Source organism: Corvus moneduloides, chromosome 4, assembly GCF_009650955.1.
Source record: "Corvus moneduloides isolate bCorMon1 chromosome 4, bCorMon1.pri, whole genome shotgun sequence".
Classification (NCBI taxonomy): Eukaryota; Metazoa; Chordata; class Aves; order Passeriformes; family Corvidae; genus Corvus; species Corvus moneduloides.
In genome coordinates, this window is record NC_045479.1 from 68,167,810 (window position 1) to 68,184,608 (window position 16,799).

At 49.1% G+C, this 16,799-nt stretch overlaps 1 protein-coding gene across 9 annotated transcripts in view; it reads left to right on the forward strand.

Moving 5' to 3' along the window:
- Positions 1–15,160, forward strand: part of FRMD4A (FERM domain containing 4A) — a 358,272-nt gene extending 343,112 nt beyond the window's left edge. For 7 of the 9 annotated variants that reach the window (XM_032107903.1, XM_032107901.1, XM_032107904.1 and 4 more), the window contains 7 exons: positions 59–287; positions 1,455–1,511; positions 1,980–2,217; positions 2,641–2,805; positions 4,595–5,454; positions 7,799–7,895; positions 11,402–15,160. In XM_032107903.1, coding sequence (XP_031963794.1) covers positions 59–287; positions 1,455–1,511; positions 1,980–2,217; positions 2,641–2,805; positions 4,595–5,454; positions 7,799–7,895; positions 11,402–11,504 — 1,749 coding nt within the window. In that variant the 3' untranslated portion in view covers positions 11,505–15,160. Of the gene's footprint in view, positions 1–58; positions 288–1,454; positions 1,512–1,979; positions 2,218–2,640; positions 2,806–4,594; positions 5,455–7,798; positions 7,896–9,607; positions 9,680–11,401 lie in introns of all 9 variants that reach the window. The other 2 variants (XM_032107900.1, XM_032107897.1) reach the window with 1 other exon arrangement.
- The last annotated feature ends 1,639 nt before the right edge of the window (positions 15,161–16,799 follow it).

The following is a 16,799-nucleotide window of genomic DNA, read 5'->3' on the forward strand; positions in this document are numbered from 1 at the left end:
TCCACGTAGCTGGGCTTGGGGAGTTTGGTGGTAACCAGAATCCACTTGCCTTCGCCAGGAGGCAGAGCTGGAGCGCCTGGAGAGGGAATTTGCCATTCAGTCCCAGATCACGGAGGCTGCGCGGCGCCTGGCGAGCGACCCCAATGTCAGCAAAAAGCTGAAGAAGCAGAGGAAGACATCCTACCTGAACGCCCTGAAGAAACTGCAGGAGATCGAGAACGCCATCAATGAGTATCGCATCAAATCTGGGAAGAAGCCAACCCAGAGAGCCTCCCTGATCATAGATGGTAAGGGGGACTTAGTGCCCACAGCGTCAGGGAGGGTCTGTGAGGGCAGGGAGCAAAATTCTTACCAAATTTCCCCTCCCTCCTCTTCCCTGTCCTGCCTGGAGGACCGCAGGGGTGCTGTCAGAGGGTGCTGTGCATTAGGGATGTGCGGAGTCACAGCAGCAAAGCTGTGTTGTGCTGTGGATGATCAGGATGTCAGCAGAGCAGGCTGTGACTCCTTTGTTCTTCACCTATGAAATCGCTCTCTTGGCATCTCCTCCAGAGCAGTGCTGTACAAATGTAATTAATGTTAGCAGATTGGGGTGAGCTCTCTAGCTCAAAGGCATCTGTAAAATCAAAGTGGGAGCAGTGTCATTGCTGTGTTCAAATATTTCTTTTCTTTTTCTTTTTTTTTTTTTTACAATGTAATTCTCAGGGCACTTTATGGTTTACTGGATTGTTGATAGGTTTTTCGTGAAATCTATTAACTTTCTGCCGTGGTTCTTTCTCCCTTGAGGATTTTTCCCTTTCCCTTTGTCTTGCAGAGCTTTTCTCTGTGACTTTGTGGCAGGAACTGAGATTAGAGCTGCTGTATTTGTGATCTGGGTACCAAATTGCACCTCAGTCAGGGATAACAGACAGCCATGAGGACACAGGTTGGGGGAGGCAGCTCTAACATCTGCATGCCAAGAACCTGAGAGCTTTTCCTGCTGCTGCAGAGGATGCTCAGAAAACATTTCCTTGAATTCCACAGAACTGGTACTTAGAGTGAGCCTTTAGTTAGCAACAAGATGATCATTTTAAGAAGGTGGATCGAACCCAGAGTCCTTAAGGGCCAAGATGTGCATCTCACTAATGGCACTGTACCAGTGTGCATCCTCTGGGGATCTTGGCTCTCAGTCTTAATCCCCAATTAAGATTCAGTCTTAATCCCCAATTATTGAAAAGAGTTAGCAGCTCCTCTCTCAGCCTGCTACTGAGAGACCCGACCTGCAGCTCTGCCCTCCCAGACTGAGTGTGGGCTGAGTCAGTTGTTCATAGGAATTTTGCCTCCTGCTCTGTGAGGAGGAAGGTGTGGGTGACTGCTTAAGGCTAAGACTCAGTGGTCAAAGATCATGGTGCAGTTCAGCACTCAGTCACTGCAATTCTTGGGACCATCTGACCATCTCTGTATTTTCTTCTCTTCAGAAGGAAACATTGCCAGTGAAGACAGCTCCCTTTCAGATGCCCTTGTTCTCGAGGATGGTATGTTGGCTGCTGTATGTTCTAGAGAGCAGGGAGGGATGTGTGAACTCCTGATTGACACTCCAAATAGAATTACTGCTCTGTGTAATAGTCCACTGATAGATCCCAGGAGCAAAAACGCTTGGTTTCCCCTGACTCTATCTTGTAGTCAGGCTTCAGGCCTGGAGCACTGAGTATTGCTCTGGTTATCACTCTGAATTATCTCAAAGGACAGTCCTAGAATGCCCCCTTGTTTTCCCTTACATTTCAGTTGTTTTAATGCATCACACACTCTTGCTGGCCATTCTCTCCCAAAATGGGAATGTCAAGCCAGTGCCCTTCTGAAAGTGAGCTCTTCAGGTTGCCCCTGAACACAGCCAGGGGAATTGGGATAAGGAAGCAGGCTCTGGAGGTGTGATGGTGTCTCTTGGGGTTGTGCTGCCATTGGAGGTGTCGCACAGCCATCACCTCTCTCCCTTCTCTTCACAGAGGACTCTCAGGTCACCAGCACAATCTCCCCTCTGCAGTCCCCACACAAAGGCCTCCCGCCCCGGCCGCCGCTGCACAACCGGCCGCCCCCGCCGCAGTCGCTGGAAGGGCTCCGCCAGATGCATTTCCACCGCAACGACTACGACAAGTCCCCCATCAAACCCAAGATGTGGAGCGAGTCATCCCTGGATGAGCCCTATGAGAAGGTCAAGAAACGCTCCTCGCACAGCCATTCCAGGTGAGCCAGCTCTCTTGAAGCTCTACCACAGAAATACTCTCTGCTTTCAGGAGGGACAGGTGGGAGCCCTTTCAAAATTTACAAAGCTGTCCCTTACTAAAAGACTTTTAAGTGTTTTGGCCAATATCCAGGTCATAAAAATAGGCTACAGCCACATGATTGCTGTTTGGTATCTCAGTGTTATTCTACAAAACATGTAGAAGGGAAGGATGGTGGATCATCTGAGGGCTTTGACAGGGCTTGGCTTTGACCTCTGTCACTGTAGAAGCACAAGCGCTGGGACACAAGCTCAGAGCAGCAGCTGACCCAACTCCCACTCATCCCCACAAGATCCCAGGCATGTGCCTGAGATCTGGAAAGATGCACGGGAGGCACTTGCCCAAATTCCTGTGGGAGAGCTGAAGCAGGGTGTTTCCTCTTCAGCAGTCACAAGCGGTTCCCCAGCACTGGGAGCTGTGCCGAGGCAGGAGGGAGCAGCTCACTGCAGAACAGCCCCATCCGGAGCCTTCCCCACTGGAATTCCCAGTCCAGCATGCCGTCGACGCCAGATCTACGGGTACGCAGTCCGCACTACGTCCACTCCACGCGGTAAGTCTTCCCAGCTCCAGTTTCACCTTGATTACCCTGAAATAAATTTTCCTTGCTTTATCCTTCCCTCAGGGTATGAATTAATTTCCAGTTCAGGAAAGGACACAAAGCATTCCTGTTCACATAAGAGGCTCATGTGCTCATGCCAGTAGAGAATCTCTCCTGAAGTGACATCATGAAATCCCTTCAGATAAACACAATTCTGCCCCTCATCCCTCCCCTGAAGTGATCAAGCTTTTCTTCTGCTGGGACCTTTCATCTCGGACTGTTTATAGGCTCTACAAGCCACTTTTAAAATGCATGTAGTGCTACTGCTAAATTCTGCAGTAAATTCCTCCATGGATCCAGCTGGAGAGAATATGTTGCTTCCTGTCTGATACAAAATGTTGAATAGTGGTAACTTTCCCTCATGGATAAAATGTTTGTAGGTGTGTGATGTTTGTTACAGGGAGATCAAGAGCCTGTGTAAAGCAATCCAGCTGGGGACCCAGGTGGCAGTGGAATTTAGCCCAGGGTTGACAGAGGAAAGAGCTAAAGTGTGTAAAAGGGAGGTGATTTGATGTATGGGCCCAAAGTTGACTGCAATTTTCAGCAGGATTTTTACAAACTGTTCAGCTTCATTGCGCTTTTGCTTTTGTGGCAAACTCCATGGACACTGCAGAGAGCAGAGCTGAGCCAGAGCTGTGTGCTGGTCGGTATCCTGCCCTAAGGGGAAGTGCTACCATCATTTAGCTCAGAATAAATCAAGAGTCATGCCAACACATCAGGCTTGGGCAGAGACAATACAAGGCATTAAAGTCCTGGGTTAAGTTTGTTACAAACTTTTGGCTTGAGGGTACCTTACAAAGGTGCAATGTCTGTTAACGCTGGAGCCAAGCTGTATGAGATATGAGTCTGGCACAGAGCTTGAGAATGGGCCTTGACTGGGTAGGGGCCATTTGGGTGTTTGAAACAACCATTGCTGAGTCTGTAGCTTATTCATGAGCTGCATGCCCTGGCCTTAGCCATCCATCACGTAGATGTGTTTCTGCTCCTTGAATGGATGGGTGGAGCTCTTCAAACAGGGTGAATAGAGACCTCCCAGACTTGGCCATTAATCAAGCCTTGTAAACTGTGATTTGGGGTGGTTGCCTGAAGGGTTGTCACCAGTAAGAGTCCTGCACGCGCTACCCATGGCTGGGCCCCAGTAACACCAAGCTGCCTGACAAGGGGTGACTTTTTCAATGGCCAGTGGAGAAATCACAGCATTCAGGGCTAAGTATGGGCAGTCTGTCTGTCTCTCATCAGGTGGATTGTACCCATGCAGGACTTTCATGGGCCACTTGCAAGGGAATCACACCACCTTTGTGGCCTGTGAGGTTTTCGGATTTGCAGGGTGGCACAAGGTGAAGGTGGTAGCAAAGGGATGATGCTGATCCAAACAGGTCTGCCATGAGAGAGATCAACCATTAAAGCCAGGGCTTGAGGTTCCCAGACTTTACCCTTCAGACTGGGCTTTTCCCAGGGTGGGAACCACAGAGGAACTGGGTTGGGCAGGGATTTATGTCCCTCATGGTGCTGTAGACTGAATGTCACCACCAAGGAACTGGAGAAGAACAGGAACACCTCAATCACCTCAAGCCCTGCAGCAGGGAAGCAGATTGCATTGCAGGGAGCAGCCCCAAGCAGTGCTCGAAGGGTTCAGGTTTCCAATGCCCTCAGATTCCTTTGCTGGCTGTGTGTACAGACAGGGATGGGGAATGATTGAACCTGTTGACTTACAGCCTGTTTTGTTTCCTGGTACCTGCAGGTCAGTAGATATCAGCCCAACCAGACTGCACAGCTTAGCTCAGCACTTTAGACACCGGAGCTCCAGTTTGGAGTCACAAGGAAAGCTCCTCGGCTCAGAAAATGAGACAGGGAGCCCTGATTTCTACACCCCAGGGACTCGTAGCAGTAATGGCTCTGACCCCATGGACGACTGCTCTTCCTGCACCAGCCATTCCAGCTCGGAGCACTACTACCCTGCTCAGATGAACCCCAACTACTCCACCCTGGCAGAGGATTCCCCGTCGAAAGCCAGAGAACGGCAGAGGCAAAGGCACAAATCAGCAGGCAACCTGGTCTCTTCCAATTCAGGGAGTATGCCCAACCTGGCTGCAAGGAACGGGACGGGACACCATCGTGTCTACCTGCACAGCCAGAGCCAACCCTCCTCCCAGTACAGGATCAAAGAATATCCCCTGTACATCGAGGGCAGCTCCACGCCCGTGGTGGTGAGGAGCCTGGAGAACGACCAGGAGGGACACTACAGCGTGAAAGCACAATTCAAAACCTCCAACTCCTACACAGCGGGGGGGATGTTCAAGGAGAACTGGCACGGGGATGAAGTGGACTCGGTCAGGCTCACCCCGTCCCGCTCCCAGATCATAAGGACTCCATCTCTGGGCAGGGAGGGCCATGAGAAAGGCTCGGGTAGGACTGCGGTGTCGGACGAGCTGCGGCTCTGGTACCAGCGGTCCACGGCCTCCCACAAGGAGCACAGCCGCCTCTCGCACACGAGCTCCACCTCCTCAGACAGCAGCTCCCAGTACAGCACATCTTCTCAAAGCACCTTTGTGGCACACAGCCGGGTCACGAGAATGCCTCAGATGTGTAAAGCAACATCAGGTAAGAGCCAGGCCCAGGCAGAGGGGCGGGAAGGATGGCAGCCTCATTCAGCCTGGATTTGTGCCAGGCATTACACCCCAGCTGGAGAGCAGTGCCAGACCACAGCACATTATCTGGCCTTCAGACGCTGCTCACCAAGCCTGGAGGTGTAACACTGGGGAGAAGGCCTTGTCCAAGACATTCATCAAGTGGGAATGTTTTTCCATGGAAATCATCACTTCTCAATGATGCGGTCAAAAGACGGAGAGAGACCAAAGCCCGGTTATTGTCAGGTCTTTCATCAGAGTGCAGTTGGGTTTTGGGTGATGGCACTAGAGGCTGAAGGTGACAAAACCACAGGGAGCATCACTATTCATAATCACAGCGAGGGGAGAGATGAAGCAAGCAGGGGTTCAGCACAGACTAGGAGAATGTATGTCCTCACTGAAACACCAAAAGCATGAGAAAGGTGAAGTGGGGCATGCCAGCCCCTCCACCCCCCACAAAAACGTTTGAGCAATGACATCTTTGTGCACTGCTGAGACTTGGTTTTCCCATGCAGCTCCAATAACTCTGCTGATAATACCCTGAAATTCAGAGTGCTGAAGTTTGTGCAGTATTATGCCTCTGTGTCATGTACAGAGCTTTGCACTCCTCTGTGCTGTTAATATTAAATGGTAAGAAAACAGTCAAATTCATTACACTGAGAAGGCCACAATGTGCTTTGAACCAGACCAAGGTTAAATATTTACTGGCCATCAGTCACTGCTTGTCCAGCCAGTGTGGACAGATCAAGGACTTGCTAAAAACCTGAGCCACATGCCTCAGCATGGGAGACACCATTGCTCTGGCCTCACTTGTCACTGCCTCCCAGGCAGACCAGTGCATTGTCCAACCATGCTGGCTGCTGGCCTTCTGCCATCCCAGCATGGTGTCCAGTCCATGGTGACCACCACGCTGGCAGCAGTGGGGCCCTGCACTTGCTGCCAACTCCAGCATGGAGTCAGAGATGGTTTGACACAGGCTCCTCATGGGCCACCAACAGCTGCCCAAGAAGAGGCTGATTTATGTGTGATGCCAACACTCACAGGAGAATCAGGTGTGGACCAAGACACAACTGAGTAGCTGCTAGAACCATCCCATGTCTCCCTATGAAAATCTGTCTTCCTCCCTTTGGTTAATGGGTATTATGTTCCATGCAGCAAGAGAAAATGCTTGAACACTGGAAAGCTTTTGGTTGGCCTTGGAAATGGTACCAGTTCAGGAAAATTGTGGCTTTGGGGTGAGAGCACATAAAAATCACTTTCATTCAGTCTATTCCCCCACTCAGCTGGGTCTTTAAACCTAAATGTGATACCTGTGCAGCACAAGTGTGCTCAGTAATCACAGCATGGCCTGACCAGTTGGCAGCATAGATTGGTTTTGTGTTCAGAGTCTGTTCCCAGTCACAGCTGTGAGAGGATACTGACCTCAAGAGCTGTCAGCTCCAAGAAGCAAATTAAAATTTGGTTTTCCCTGTAAGTGTCATTTGGCAGCAGCTAAAGAATTTAACAGCAGAGAGGGGTGCCAGGTAGAAGCCTCCATAATTTCAGCTGATCAGTCCTATCTGATAGGTCTATTGGGCTGCATACTGTCCTTCAAAGAGGATCAGACTCCTAGGCATGTATTAAATCCAGAGGGTCAACACTGTATGGACTTGAGGAAGAGGAAAGGTTGGTCAGGTGGATTTATTTGCTGGACCCTCACCAGGGAAATTCCCCCAAGAACCACTTCCCATTTTTAGTCCAGATTACTTCTGTCTTCGTTCAACAAAGCCAAGCATTTTTTACAAATGCACAGTGAAAGGAAGTTGTAGCTTTTGAAATCTTCAGAGCTGTCTTCTTCCTTAGCACATGACCAGTGTACTTGTCCAGGCTCTCACCACTGCCAGCCCTGGCTCCTAGGGACACAAAGCATCTCCCACCAGCCCTGGAAGCAGGAGGCTGAGCCTGGCAGGCTGAGCTCCTCCAGTTCAGGACCCATGGAGTCCAGGCAGCAGCAACCAAGCTTCTGTGCTGGGAGAAGCGTGGTGTGTCCCAGGCAGGATCAGGAGAGTCTGGGTGGCTGTATTCAGCTGGAGGCTGTGTTCCTGCAGAGCTGAGGCCACATCCAGCCCGTGACTTGCAGCAGTGTCAGCAGAGGCTGTGCTCCTGTGCCGTGTCCAGGCACAATCACCCAGGAACAGGGCGAGGCCTGTCCCAGGCTGTGTTTACTCACAGCCAGACGTGTTTTCTGCTGGTCTGACCAGCTGATGCTTCTGAACCACCCCTGACCTTTGCGTTCTCACCTCACCAGTCGTTTTCCTCCACCCTTGGTTGTTTTCCAGCTGCCTTACCTCACAGCCAGAGGAGTTCCACACCGTCGAGTGAGCTCGCAGCCACGCCGCCGGGCAGTCCCCACCACATTCTCACGTGGCAGACTGGGTGAGTGTCTGTGGGGACAGGTTAGAGAATCCACCTCACTCAGTGCTGCTGAGAAAAAGCGCCCCACACACAAGCACAGCTATGGGAAATGTTTCCCCAGTGCTCTATCGCCTATATCTGCACGGAGCATTTCCAGTCTCCCACCTGTGCTCTTGTGGGGGTGGAGCTCTGGTTTAGGCTGAACAAGACATGGCCGAGCCATCCACACCCAGCAGCAATGCTCCAAGCAGTGTCAGACTGACAGGGAAAGAAGCCTTGCAGGTTCCTCCTGCTTGGACAATCTCCTTCCTTCAATCTTCGTATGTTGAAATAGCTGATGTTTCTTTTTCAGCAGCCATCACACTGACTGTCCACACCAAGACCTTGTGCAAAGACAAGGTTCAGTGCCTGCCATACCTGTGTGTGCAGCAACCTCATTTTTCTGCTCAGTTTTCCCCAGCAGTGTGTCTGCATGACTATTAAGTGCATCTTTTTTCAGCTACCACTAACATGAAAGTGCTTCACCAGAGTGTGAAGGGAGGCATTACACATAGGTAGCCATTACTCATGTAAATACAGTAATTGGGTTCTTTGGCACACCTTTACAAGGCAGGGAGTTCCAGGAGTAAATAAACAACCTTTTGTAAGCTCCCATGGGTATTCTCTAGCAATCTCTGTCCAGCAATTCTGTCCTGCCATGTGAAATAAAGGTCACTTCCAGATCCCATCTAACGCAGCACATCCCAGATTAGGGGATGAGATTTTGGTGAGATCAGCTAGATCTGACACTACAGTCCTCAAAATACCCTAGTCCTTTGAAAACATTTCACTGTGCAGCCACTGGAAAATCTCCTGCCCTGTAATTACCCTGGTCACCTATGACCAGGTTTGACCTCTGGTTTTACTCCAGCCCTGCTTGTGACTGCACTTTAAATAGGAGATGAGGAGAACCATAACCACAATCCCTTAGGTTTACCTGGATTTTAAATTCACACATTTGACATCCAGCCTCACATGGTCTTTGCATGTGCTTCCAGCTTTAAAACAGGAGAATGTTCTTGGTCTCATTTCAGAAAAAGTCAAGGGATAGCAAGATAGGCAAAAGGTACCTACCTTTATCATACACAGAAATTTCCACTATTAAGAGTTTGAGTCTAAACTCAAATTTTAGTCTCAGTCTCCATCCAATCCTAATTCTTCTAAATATCTTGATGATGATCAGAATCAAAACTGGTGAGCAGCCAGCTGAGACATCTGTTTGGATAATCCCAGTTTTTCTTATTTTTCCATACAAGATAAGCCCGGCACTTTGTCTCTCACAGCAAAAATACATCAAGCCAAATTCTCAGCTGGTGAAAGTGAAGTTAGCTGGACTTATAGTTTAGGCCCTGCACCAACAACCAGTGCAGAAAGAATTGGAGACAAATCAGCACTTTTTTTGTGCCTGGGCATAGCACCCAAGGTGTATGTATGTAAATACAGGAGTGGATGCAGTCTGCCATTGGATGCACAACACAGATTCCCTCACTGCAGGAGCAGCTGTGCCCACCCAGCACGACTCAACAGATTGACAGTTCTCCCCAACATGTTTTTGTGTCACTAACTTTTTCTAAAGATGATTCATCAACTTGTTTCCCCACTGGATTAATAAGCTCATAACAATGTCTGTGTCACTTCTTTTCTTTAACATTTCCTCTCTCCTCTTTCCTCCTTTTTTGCTCTCCTTTGTTCAGAGAAGCAACAGACAACTCACCCACTATGGATGAGTCTCAGTCTCCAACCCACCAAAGTACTGATGAATAGAGGTATAGTAAGGGAACGTTTTGTTCTTTCCTCCTTCTGCCCCACAGTCCGAGAGCACAGTGCGAGTGCCCGGCCTCCTGCTGTCCTGCTGGAGCAGCCCTTCAGCTCTGAGCCCGCTTGGCTGCCAGCAAGGCTTCCCTCAGTGCCTGGGAGCATTCAAAGCCCTTTCTGTGCCTTTTCAGCGAGTCTGTGCCTTTGCCCTGTGAAAGGGACTTGGGGCCAGCCTGCTCTGTGTCCCTGCAGAGGCTGAATGGGCAGAGAGAGCGGGGAGGGGGGCAACAAATCTGTGGCTTGGGACAACTGAAAGCAGTGTGGGCAGAGTGCTGTGGGAACAGTCTGGGAGCAGCGTGGTGGGGACATGAGCTCGGGTAAGCTTGAAGGACCTGGCCAGAGCTCCCGGCCTCGCTCCAGCCACAGCTCCATCACCCTTTCCTCTTCCCTCCCTGCCGCAGAACTGAGGCTATTTGCAGCAGCCGCACCAGCAGAGAGGTTTTATGGAATGAAAAGCAACCCTGGTGCTGTTCCGGTGGGAAGACAGAGGAGGAAGAGTGAAGGGAACAAAAAACCCTCAGAGTATTTCTGTTTTAATTAAACTGCCGTCGCTGTCTGACACTCTCATTTGAATCTACAACCATTCACAGCTGGCATCTGTCAAGTGTTTCAAGCCCAGCTTTCTAGAGATACCCCCATAAACCTCTGTGCTACAGCACAGAGCTGGGAAACAAAAGGCTCTTTAACATGCAAATAGCGATGCCCTTGCTCAGGTTCCTCTCAGACCCCAGTCCCAGGGAAGTCAGGTGGAAAACAGGGCAGAGGAAGCAGGAACTGTATCACATGTGAGATCAGTCCTGTGAGGTGGGGAGGGAGTGTAGGAAGGAGTAGGAATCCCTCAGTAAACAGAAAAAATGTGCATCTCCTGCTTTTGGCCTCAAAACAATCTCTAGTTTGGAAGTCGGTTCAAATCAAAGTGTGAGGGACAGACATCAATTCTGGCTGTGATGGCACAAATAGAGCAATCACTTTTCAAAAGATCCAGATTTTGACCTGAGTGTTTTCCTCTGGCAAGAAGCTCTGCAACCTAAGCCAGGAGCTGACCCTGGTTGGAGCTCTTAATGTAAATAGCAAAGAAAATTCTCATGAATTATCTCATCTGCTCAGTACAGGGAAAGAAAAAGCCAGGCAGCAAAAGAAGCAGTAGCTTGTCAGAGCTACCCTGAGATGAGTACTAAGCTACTGCAACAGAACACAGTTCTTTCCACATCAGACCTGGCATGGTCTCACTAGGCCCTTCCTGGTTCATCCCTGGAAAGCCACGTAACTCTGGGATTGCTCAGTGATGCACAAGGCTCTGCCCAGAGAAGAAGTGCTACAAGAAAGTGCCACCACCCTCCTCCTTCCACATTCCCACTGGGTGATACAGCCTATGGCTGAGAGAGCTGCTCTAAGGACTTGCTCCTTGGAGAGCATCCTATGGAAAAATCTCTATCCCAACTTACTACCAAGCCGGACAGCAGGCAGAGCCCTCAGACTGTGCAGAGCCCTCAGGCAGGGCAGAGGCACAGCAGTGCTGCTGTACCCAGGGCAGGGGGGAAGAAGACACAGCAGAGTGCAGTGGGGTCTGTGAATATCCTGCATTCCTCTCCACCCATAATACAATGTTTTATGCTCAGGTTGAACTTCCCAGGAGCACTCACTGTCCTAACAAAGTTTCCTTTCTCCTGCAGGAACTACAATGATAGCTGTTTCCTGGATTCTCCCCTCTATCCAGAATTAGCAGATGTCCAGTGGTATGGGCAGGAAAAAGCCAAGCCCGGGACTCTAGTGTGAACCCCTGACCTCAAGTTAATCACATCAATGCCATTCTGAGATCACCTCACTGCCTCTCATTTGCCTTACCCAGATGCACTGTCACGCAGCACCAGCTTCAACTCTAAGCACTTTTTTCACGATGCAATTCAAGACAACATCTATGGAACACTGGCCCTGAGACACCCACCAGGACAGGAACAGAGCGCAGCACATCCCATTGCCAGACGGGTGCCCGTCCCTCCCACGGCCCCGGGGCAGCGGGTGGAGAGGGGCAGCCATCTGAAGAGTCAGTTTCAAAGTTGGTTTTCCTTTGAAACAATGAAGCCTTTCAAGGCTCATATCAAAGATTAGCGTTGCACAGCACATAACAGCAGTAAGAGTTCCATGACCTGCGAGATGAAGCCAACAGCATTAGTTTTAAGGGAGTGGGAATAGGACAGAGGCTGAGAAATGGAGACCATCATCCTGAAAATGCATCTGTTCTGAAACAGCAAAATCCCACCACTTCAGAGATGTGTCAGTCTCACAATCAGGTCAGCACTGCCAAAGATCGCCGCACCACTGTTGGCAGGATGAGTGTGCTCAGCAAGTTCTAGCTACAAGAACATCTCCCTTCTTTAACTCAATGGCAGGCACGACCACCCCCTGCAAAATGGCATTTCCTTCTTCGCTTGGAGTCCACCTACACGCAAGCAAACCAACCCCCTGTGCTGCAGACACACCCGAGGTCTGGGCTGGTATCACAGCATCACTGTCTGCAAGCCACTGTTGAACTGGACAGACAAGGTTTACAAAGGCATTACCTACAGCAGAGCCAAGTACTGCACTCACAGCATCTCTGTGGCTGGCACAGAGTGCCCACCAGTACATGGAGAGGTTGGGATTGTATTGGTTGTTTTGATACAGATAAAAATTACCAAAAAAACCTTTCCACAAACAGATACAGCCAATAAATTTGAATCTATTTCTGCACAAAGCGTTAAAGTGAAATCCAAGGGAAAGCACATCGCAATCGACCTGACACAGCCAAGCTGCGATCACATATCGGTTCCACTCCTCTTCCCTTCATTAGCACCAGTGTAGCAAAGGGCTCGTCACCCGTGCGCTGCCGTGTGGGAGAACCGGTCTGTCGGGAAGCGGGAAGGCTCCTGGAGCGGGGTTGGACAACCAGCAGACAGGGAAATCTTCCCCTTGCCAGAGAGAAAGAGAAGCGACCGAGCAAGCGTCGGACACAAGCGAGAGCTGCCTGTGGACACCAAACGGAGTCGCACGAGCGCGGCCTGGAAGGAGCTGCAAGTTTACACATACTTTAGAGCAATGCTTTATACATGTCAAGCCATGGAGCTTTCAAAGGCCTCAAAGACACTTTTGTAACGAACAAGTGCACAATCTAGGTGGATGTTGAAGCTGGCACGTCTTAGTCTTCACTGCGGTGCTATGCTGTTTTTATTGCCACTCAATGGGGGTGGGCGCCCAGCCTTCCCCTGTTGGTGCGTGCAAACGATGATTTCCTATGGGAAAGGCATTAAAAGAAACGGCTGGAGGGGGTTACTTTGTGAAAAGCAGAAACTGAAGTTAGCTTTAGTTTAAGGAAAAAGGAAAAAAAATAGTGTGAGTGTGCGTGCGTGTGTGTGTGTGTTCCAAGAATAACAACAGCATCTACCAGACAAAGTAGAGCGAGACGTTTAAAATTAAACACTGCAACTTGGGGGGCTGCCACACCTTTTGGTATTAAGGTTGCTGGAAAACTGTATTCCAGGCTTTAAAAGAGAATGGGTTCTGTGTAATTAGGCTTTGAAAAATGATGGGGTTTCTAAACATTAATGCAAGCGGCTCATGCCAATTCCTTCCTGCAGCTCACTCCAGAAGTGTTGGCTTCGGTTCCCTGCGCTGCTGCCTGGCATCACTGGCGAGGTGGGGAGGTGGCCTTGCGGAGATGAGGCAGCAACGGACAGAAAGGCTGTCATTTGTCCAGGGAAATCTGTGGCAGAGCCAGGATTGGATGGGTCAGGAAGCCAGGGGCTCTGAGCAACCTGGTCCAGTGGAAGGTGTCCCTGCCCATGGCAGGGGTTGGCACCAGATGATGTCACTTCCAAGACAAACCCCTCCCTAATTCTACAATAAGGAAACTCATGTTTACACATGAAGCATAAATGAATTTTCCCTCTGAAAAAAACCAACAAAAACACTGGCAAAGGGTTTACAAAGGTGGCCACACAAACCTTGTGCTTCTGGGCCTCCCTGAAGCATCACCCGGGAGTGCAATGCACTGTGACAGTAATCGAAGCCTTACTTTCAATTCTGGAAGAACAGCCAGTGGTGAGATTGCAGCCTTTATCTGAACATGCAAAATGCTGTTTTCACCATCTCTTTGTGCTTTGGGGTCTTTAACATGGGAATTATTTCAAGTTCCTAATTGGATTTTTAGCTGGATAAGAGATAGTACTGATTAATGACATTTACTGATAAGATTTGGTAGCTAAAGTGAAAGGATTAAATAAGGACCAAATTAAGCTACAGAGAATAATTTAGCCCAAGGATTTTTAGGGGCTCTGAGCAACTGTCTGTTTTCTTTTTAATTTCCCTGGTAAGTGGTTTGGGTTTGGTTTTTTTTTTTCTGTGTACCTTCTTTTAATTAAAAAGAATTCAACAACAGCGGCACTATGAGGCCTCTGGGCACTACAGGAAGAAACATTAATTCCTCCAAGACCAGCTCTGCAGTTTTGCAGCAAAGGTTAAAAGGTGGCAGCCCTGAAATTAGGGGAGAAAAATAAAAATGTTTAGCCTGAATTGCAAACAGGCTGGAGTGGCAAAAAAGCTTTCTAGAAACGGATTGAGTTTTGCTTTGTGTTCTGCTTTTCTGGTTTGCAATCAAGGCACATGTGAGCAGCCAGTCTGGTAGTAAAGACAGATTAAGTAAAACAGGTTTTACTGTTTAGCTCAATTCAATTAAACACAAATGTACATAAAATGTTAATCATATGAGATTAACATATTTAAGTATAACATGGAGGGGTATATACATAGCTATTATAGACAAGCACTTGACTACCAACCTAACCCCTCCTTTACTTTTTTATTTTTCAAGGCTCCATCTGCCATAAAGTCACAACCGCGTTCAATCTCCGTGTCTGACACTCCCTCTGTGTGGGCAGGAGCCAGGGGACGGTCCCTGCACGGGGCCGTGCTGGGAGGCAGGGTTTATTTTTAAATGATATTATATGCAGTCGAGTGTTGAAAATGTTGAAACAGTCCAATTTGTTTTCACTCTGTATTAGTTTTAGTTTCAGGCATAGCCGATCCCCATTCAGGTGCTATCAGATGACCAGTTACTGCTTAGTTAACTAGATGTAAAGTTTTACATATATATTAATGTCAATAGTTTTATTACAAGTTGTGTAAAATGGACTCTCTAGTTTAAAAAAAAGAAAAAAAAAAAAAAGAAAAATTAGGTCTCTCCTGAAATTGACTTTAGAGCATGGAAAATGATTTTACTGGATTCTGTTCAACTGTAATCAAGGAAAAAAAATATGTATGTTGTAGAAAAAGTTGCAGAATTAAAAAAGATCTGCTTTTAATTTATTCTTTTTGTATTAAGAATTTGTATAGTTACCTTTACATTTTGCAAAACGGTGTTGTCAACACTTCCTTATTAAAGCATTTTCAAAATGAAACCTTGCCGTGGTCTCTTCGGTAGGGCAGAGCCTGGGCCATCCTCACCACTGCTAGAGATGCTCCGTCCAGATGTGTGCACAGCTGGCCAGGGTGTCCATGAGGGACCTGCTCCTTGGCTGCCGGGGAGCCTGATTGCAGGGAACACTAGGCGTTCCCCCAAAAAAGCCCATCCTTTAGAGATCCCTTGGGATTCAGCACCCAGCAGATTCATGCTCGCTCCGTGCCATGTTCTCCCAAGCATTGGTCCCAGGGGCCCAGGAGGACAAAGAGTGTGACTGATATCCCACCACCGTGGGAAGCAAAGTCACAGAAATAACATTTAGTTACAACACACAACTTGAAATAACTAAAAGTAAGGCTCACTTACATGGATTGGATGCCAAGTTGCTGCAACGCAGTTTCAGCAGTGCCAACCGCTGTGGGACAGGCTTCAGCACCAGCACATTCCCCATGCTCCAAGGAACTGCCTGCTTGGTGAATTCCCAAGGGAACCCAACCCAAGAGGTTGCTCTAGCTCAGTAGGGCAGCAGGGATCCCCGCACAGGGTTAGGGACGTCACTTAACATCACTGGTGTCCCCTCTGTGGGCAGCAGTGACCCCTTTGGCCACCCAGCACCCCCCAAAACCACAGGCAGCTTCCAACAGCCACACAGTCTCACATGGGGCCTTCCCACACTTCCCAGCACCATTGCTTCGTGCTCCTTCCATTTATTCCCACTGTACAGGGAGCCTCTTCCCACCCCAGCACCTCCTGTATCATCCACCCAATCCCCCCCACATCCCACAGGGAGTAGGAGTTCCACTCCACAGGGAGTTCCCGGAGTGGGGAACCACTGCCTGCAGTAAATGCCCAGGAAGGTTTGGGATGGGACCAAACAGCCACAGTGAAGGTTTTCAGACAGCCCCCAAACACCGGGACCTGGGCTCAGATTTCTTGCCGGTGACTCCAGTAGTGCTGCAGGCCCCTCTTCCAGCTCTACGCCTCAGGAGCAGCTTTCAGGGCAGCCTGCTCCAGATCTGATACCAGCACTGCCCACCTTGCACCAGCCCTCTGGGAAGGCACCATGCTGTGTTCTCATCCCTGGGTCCAGGAGTCAGAGCACTCTCTTCCCCCTGAGAAATGAAGCCACTTACATCCCAACCAGGTTCATTCTTTGGGCAAGACTGGATCGATGGTGGCGATGTTATGGCAGCCAGCAGGAGGGGAACCCAGTTCCTCCATTAAAACAAACTGATCCCACATACACCTACCCTAAGAGCCTTTCCAGCAGCACAAATAGCAAACAGGGAATTAAAGGCATTTAACTACCACCAGGGACAATAATACCAATGTCAGGCAGGTACCGCATAGTGTGAGAGTTCACTTCACACAGGTCCTTCTGCCACCGGGCTCGGGAAGGGGGCAGGGACTGCAACAAATGACATGGGGCACTGAAGTCCCAAAACCACTCCAGACACCGCTATGGCAAACTCATGACTTCATCCTAAGGCTAAAAGTCTTAGGATTCAGCAGAGTTATTTCCGGCTAATGCAAGAATTATCAGAAATAAACATCTGGAAAAGCCCAGAGGGAAAAGTCTAAATTGCTAAACTGAAACATACCCTCCTCACAAAAAAACCCCAAACTGTCAAGCAGTA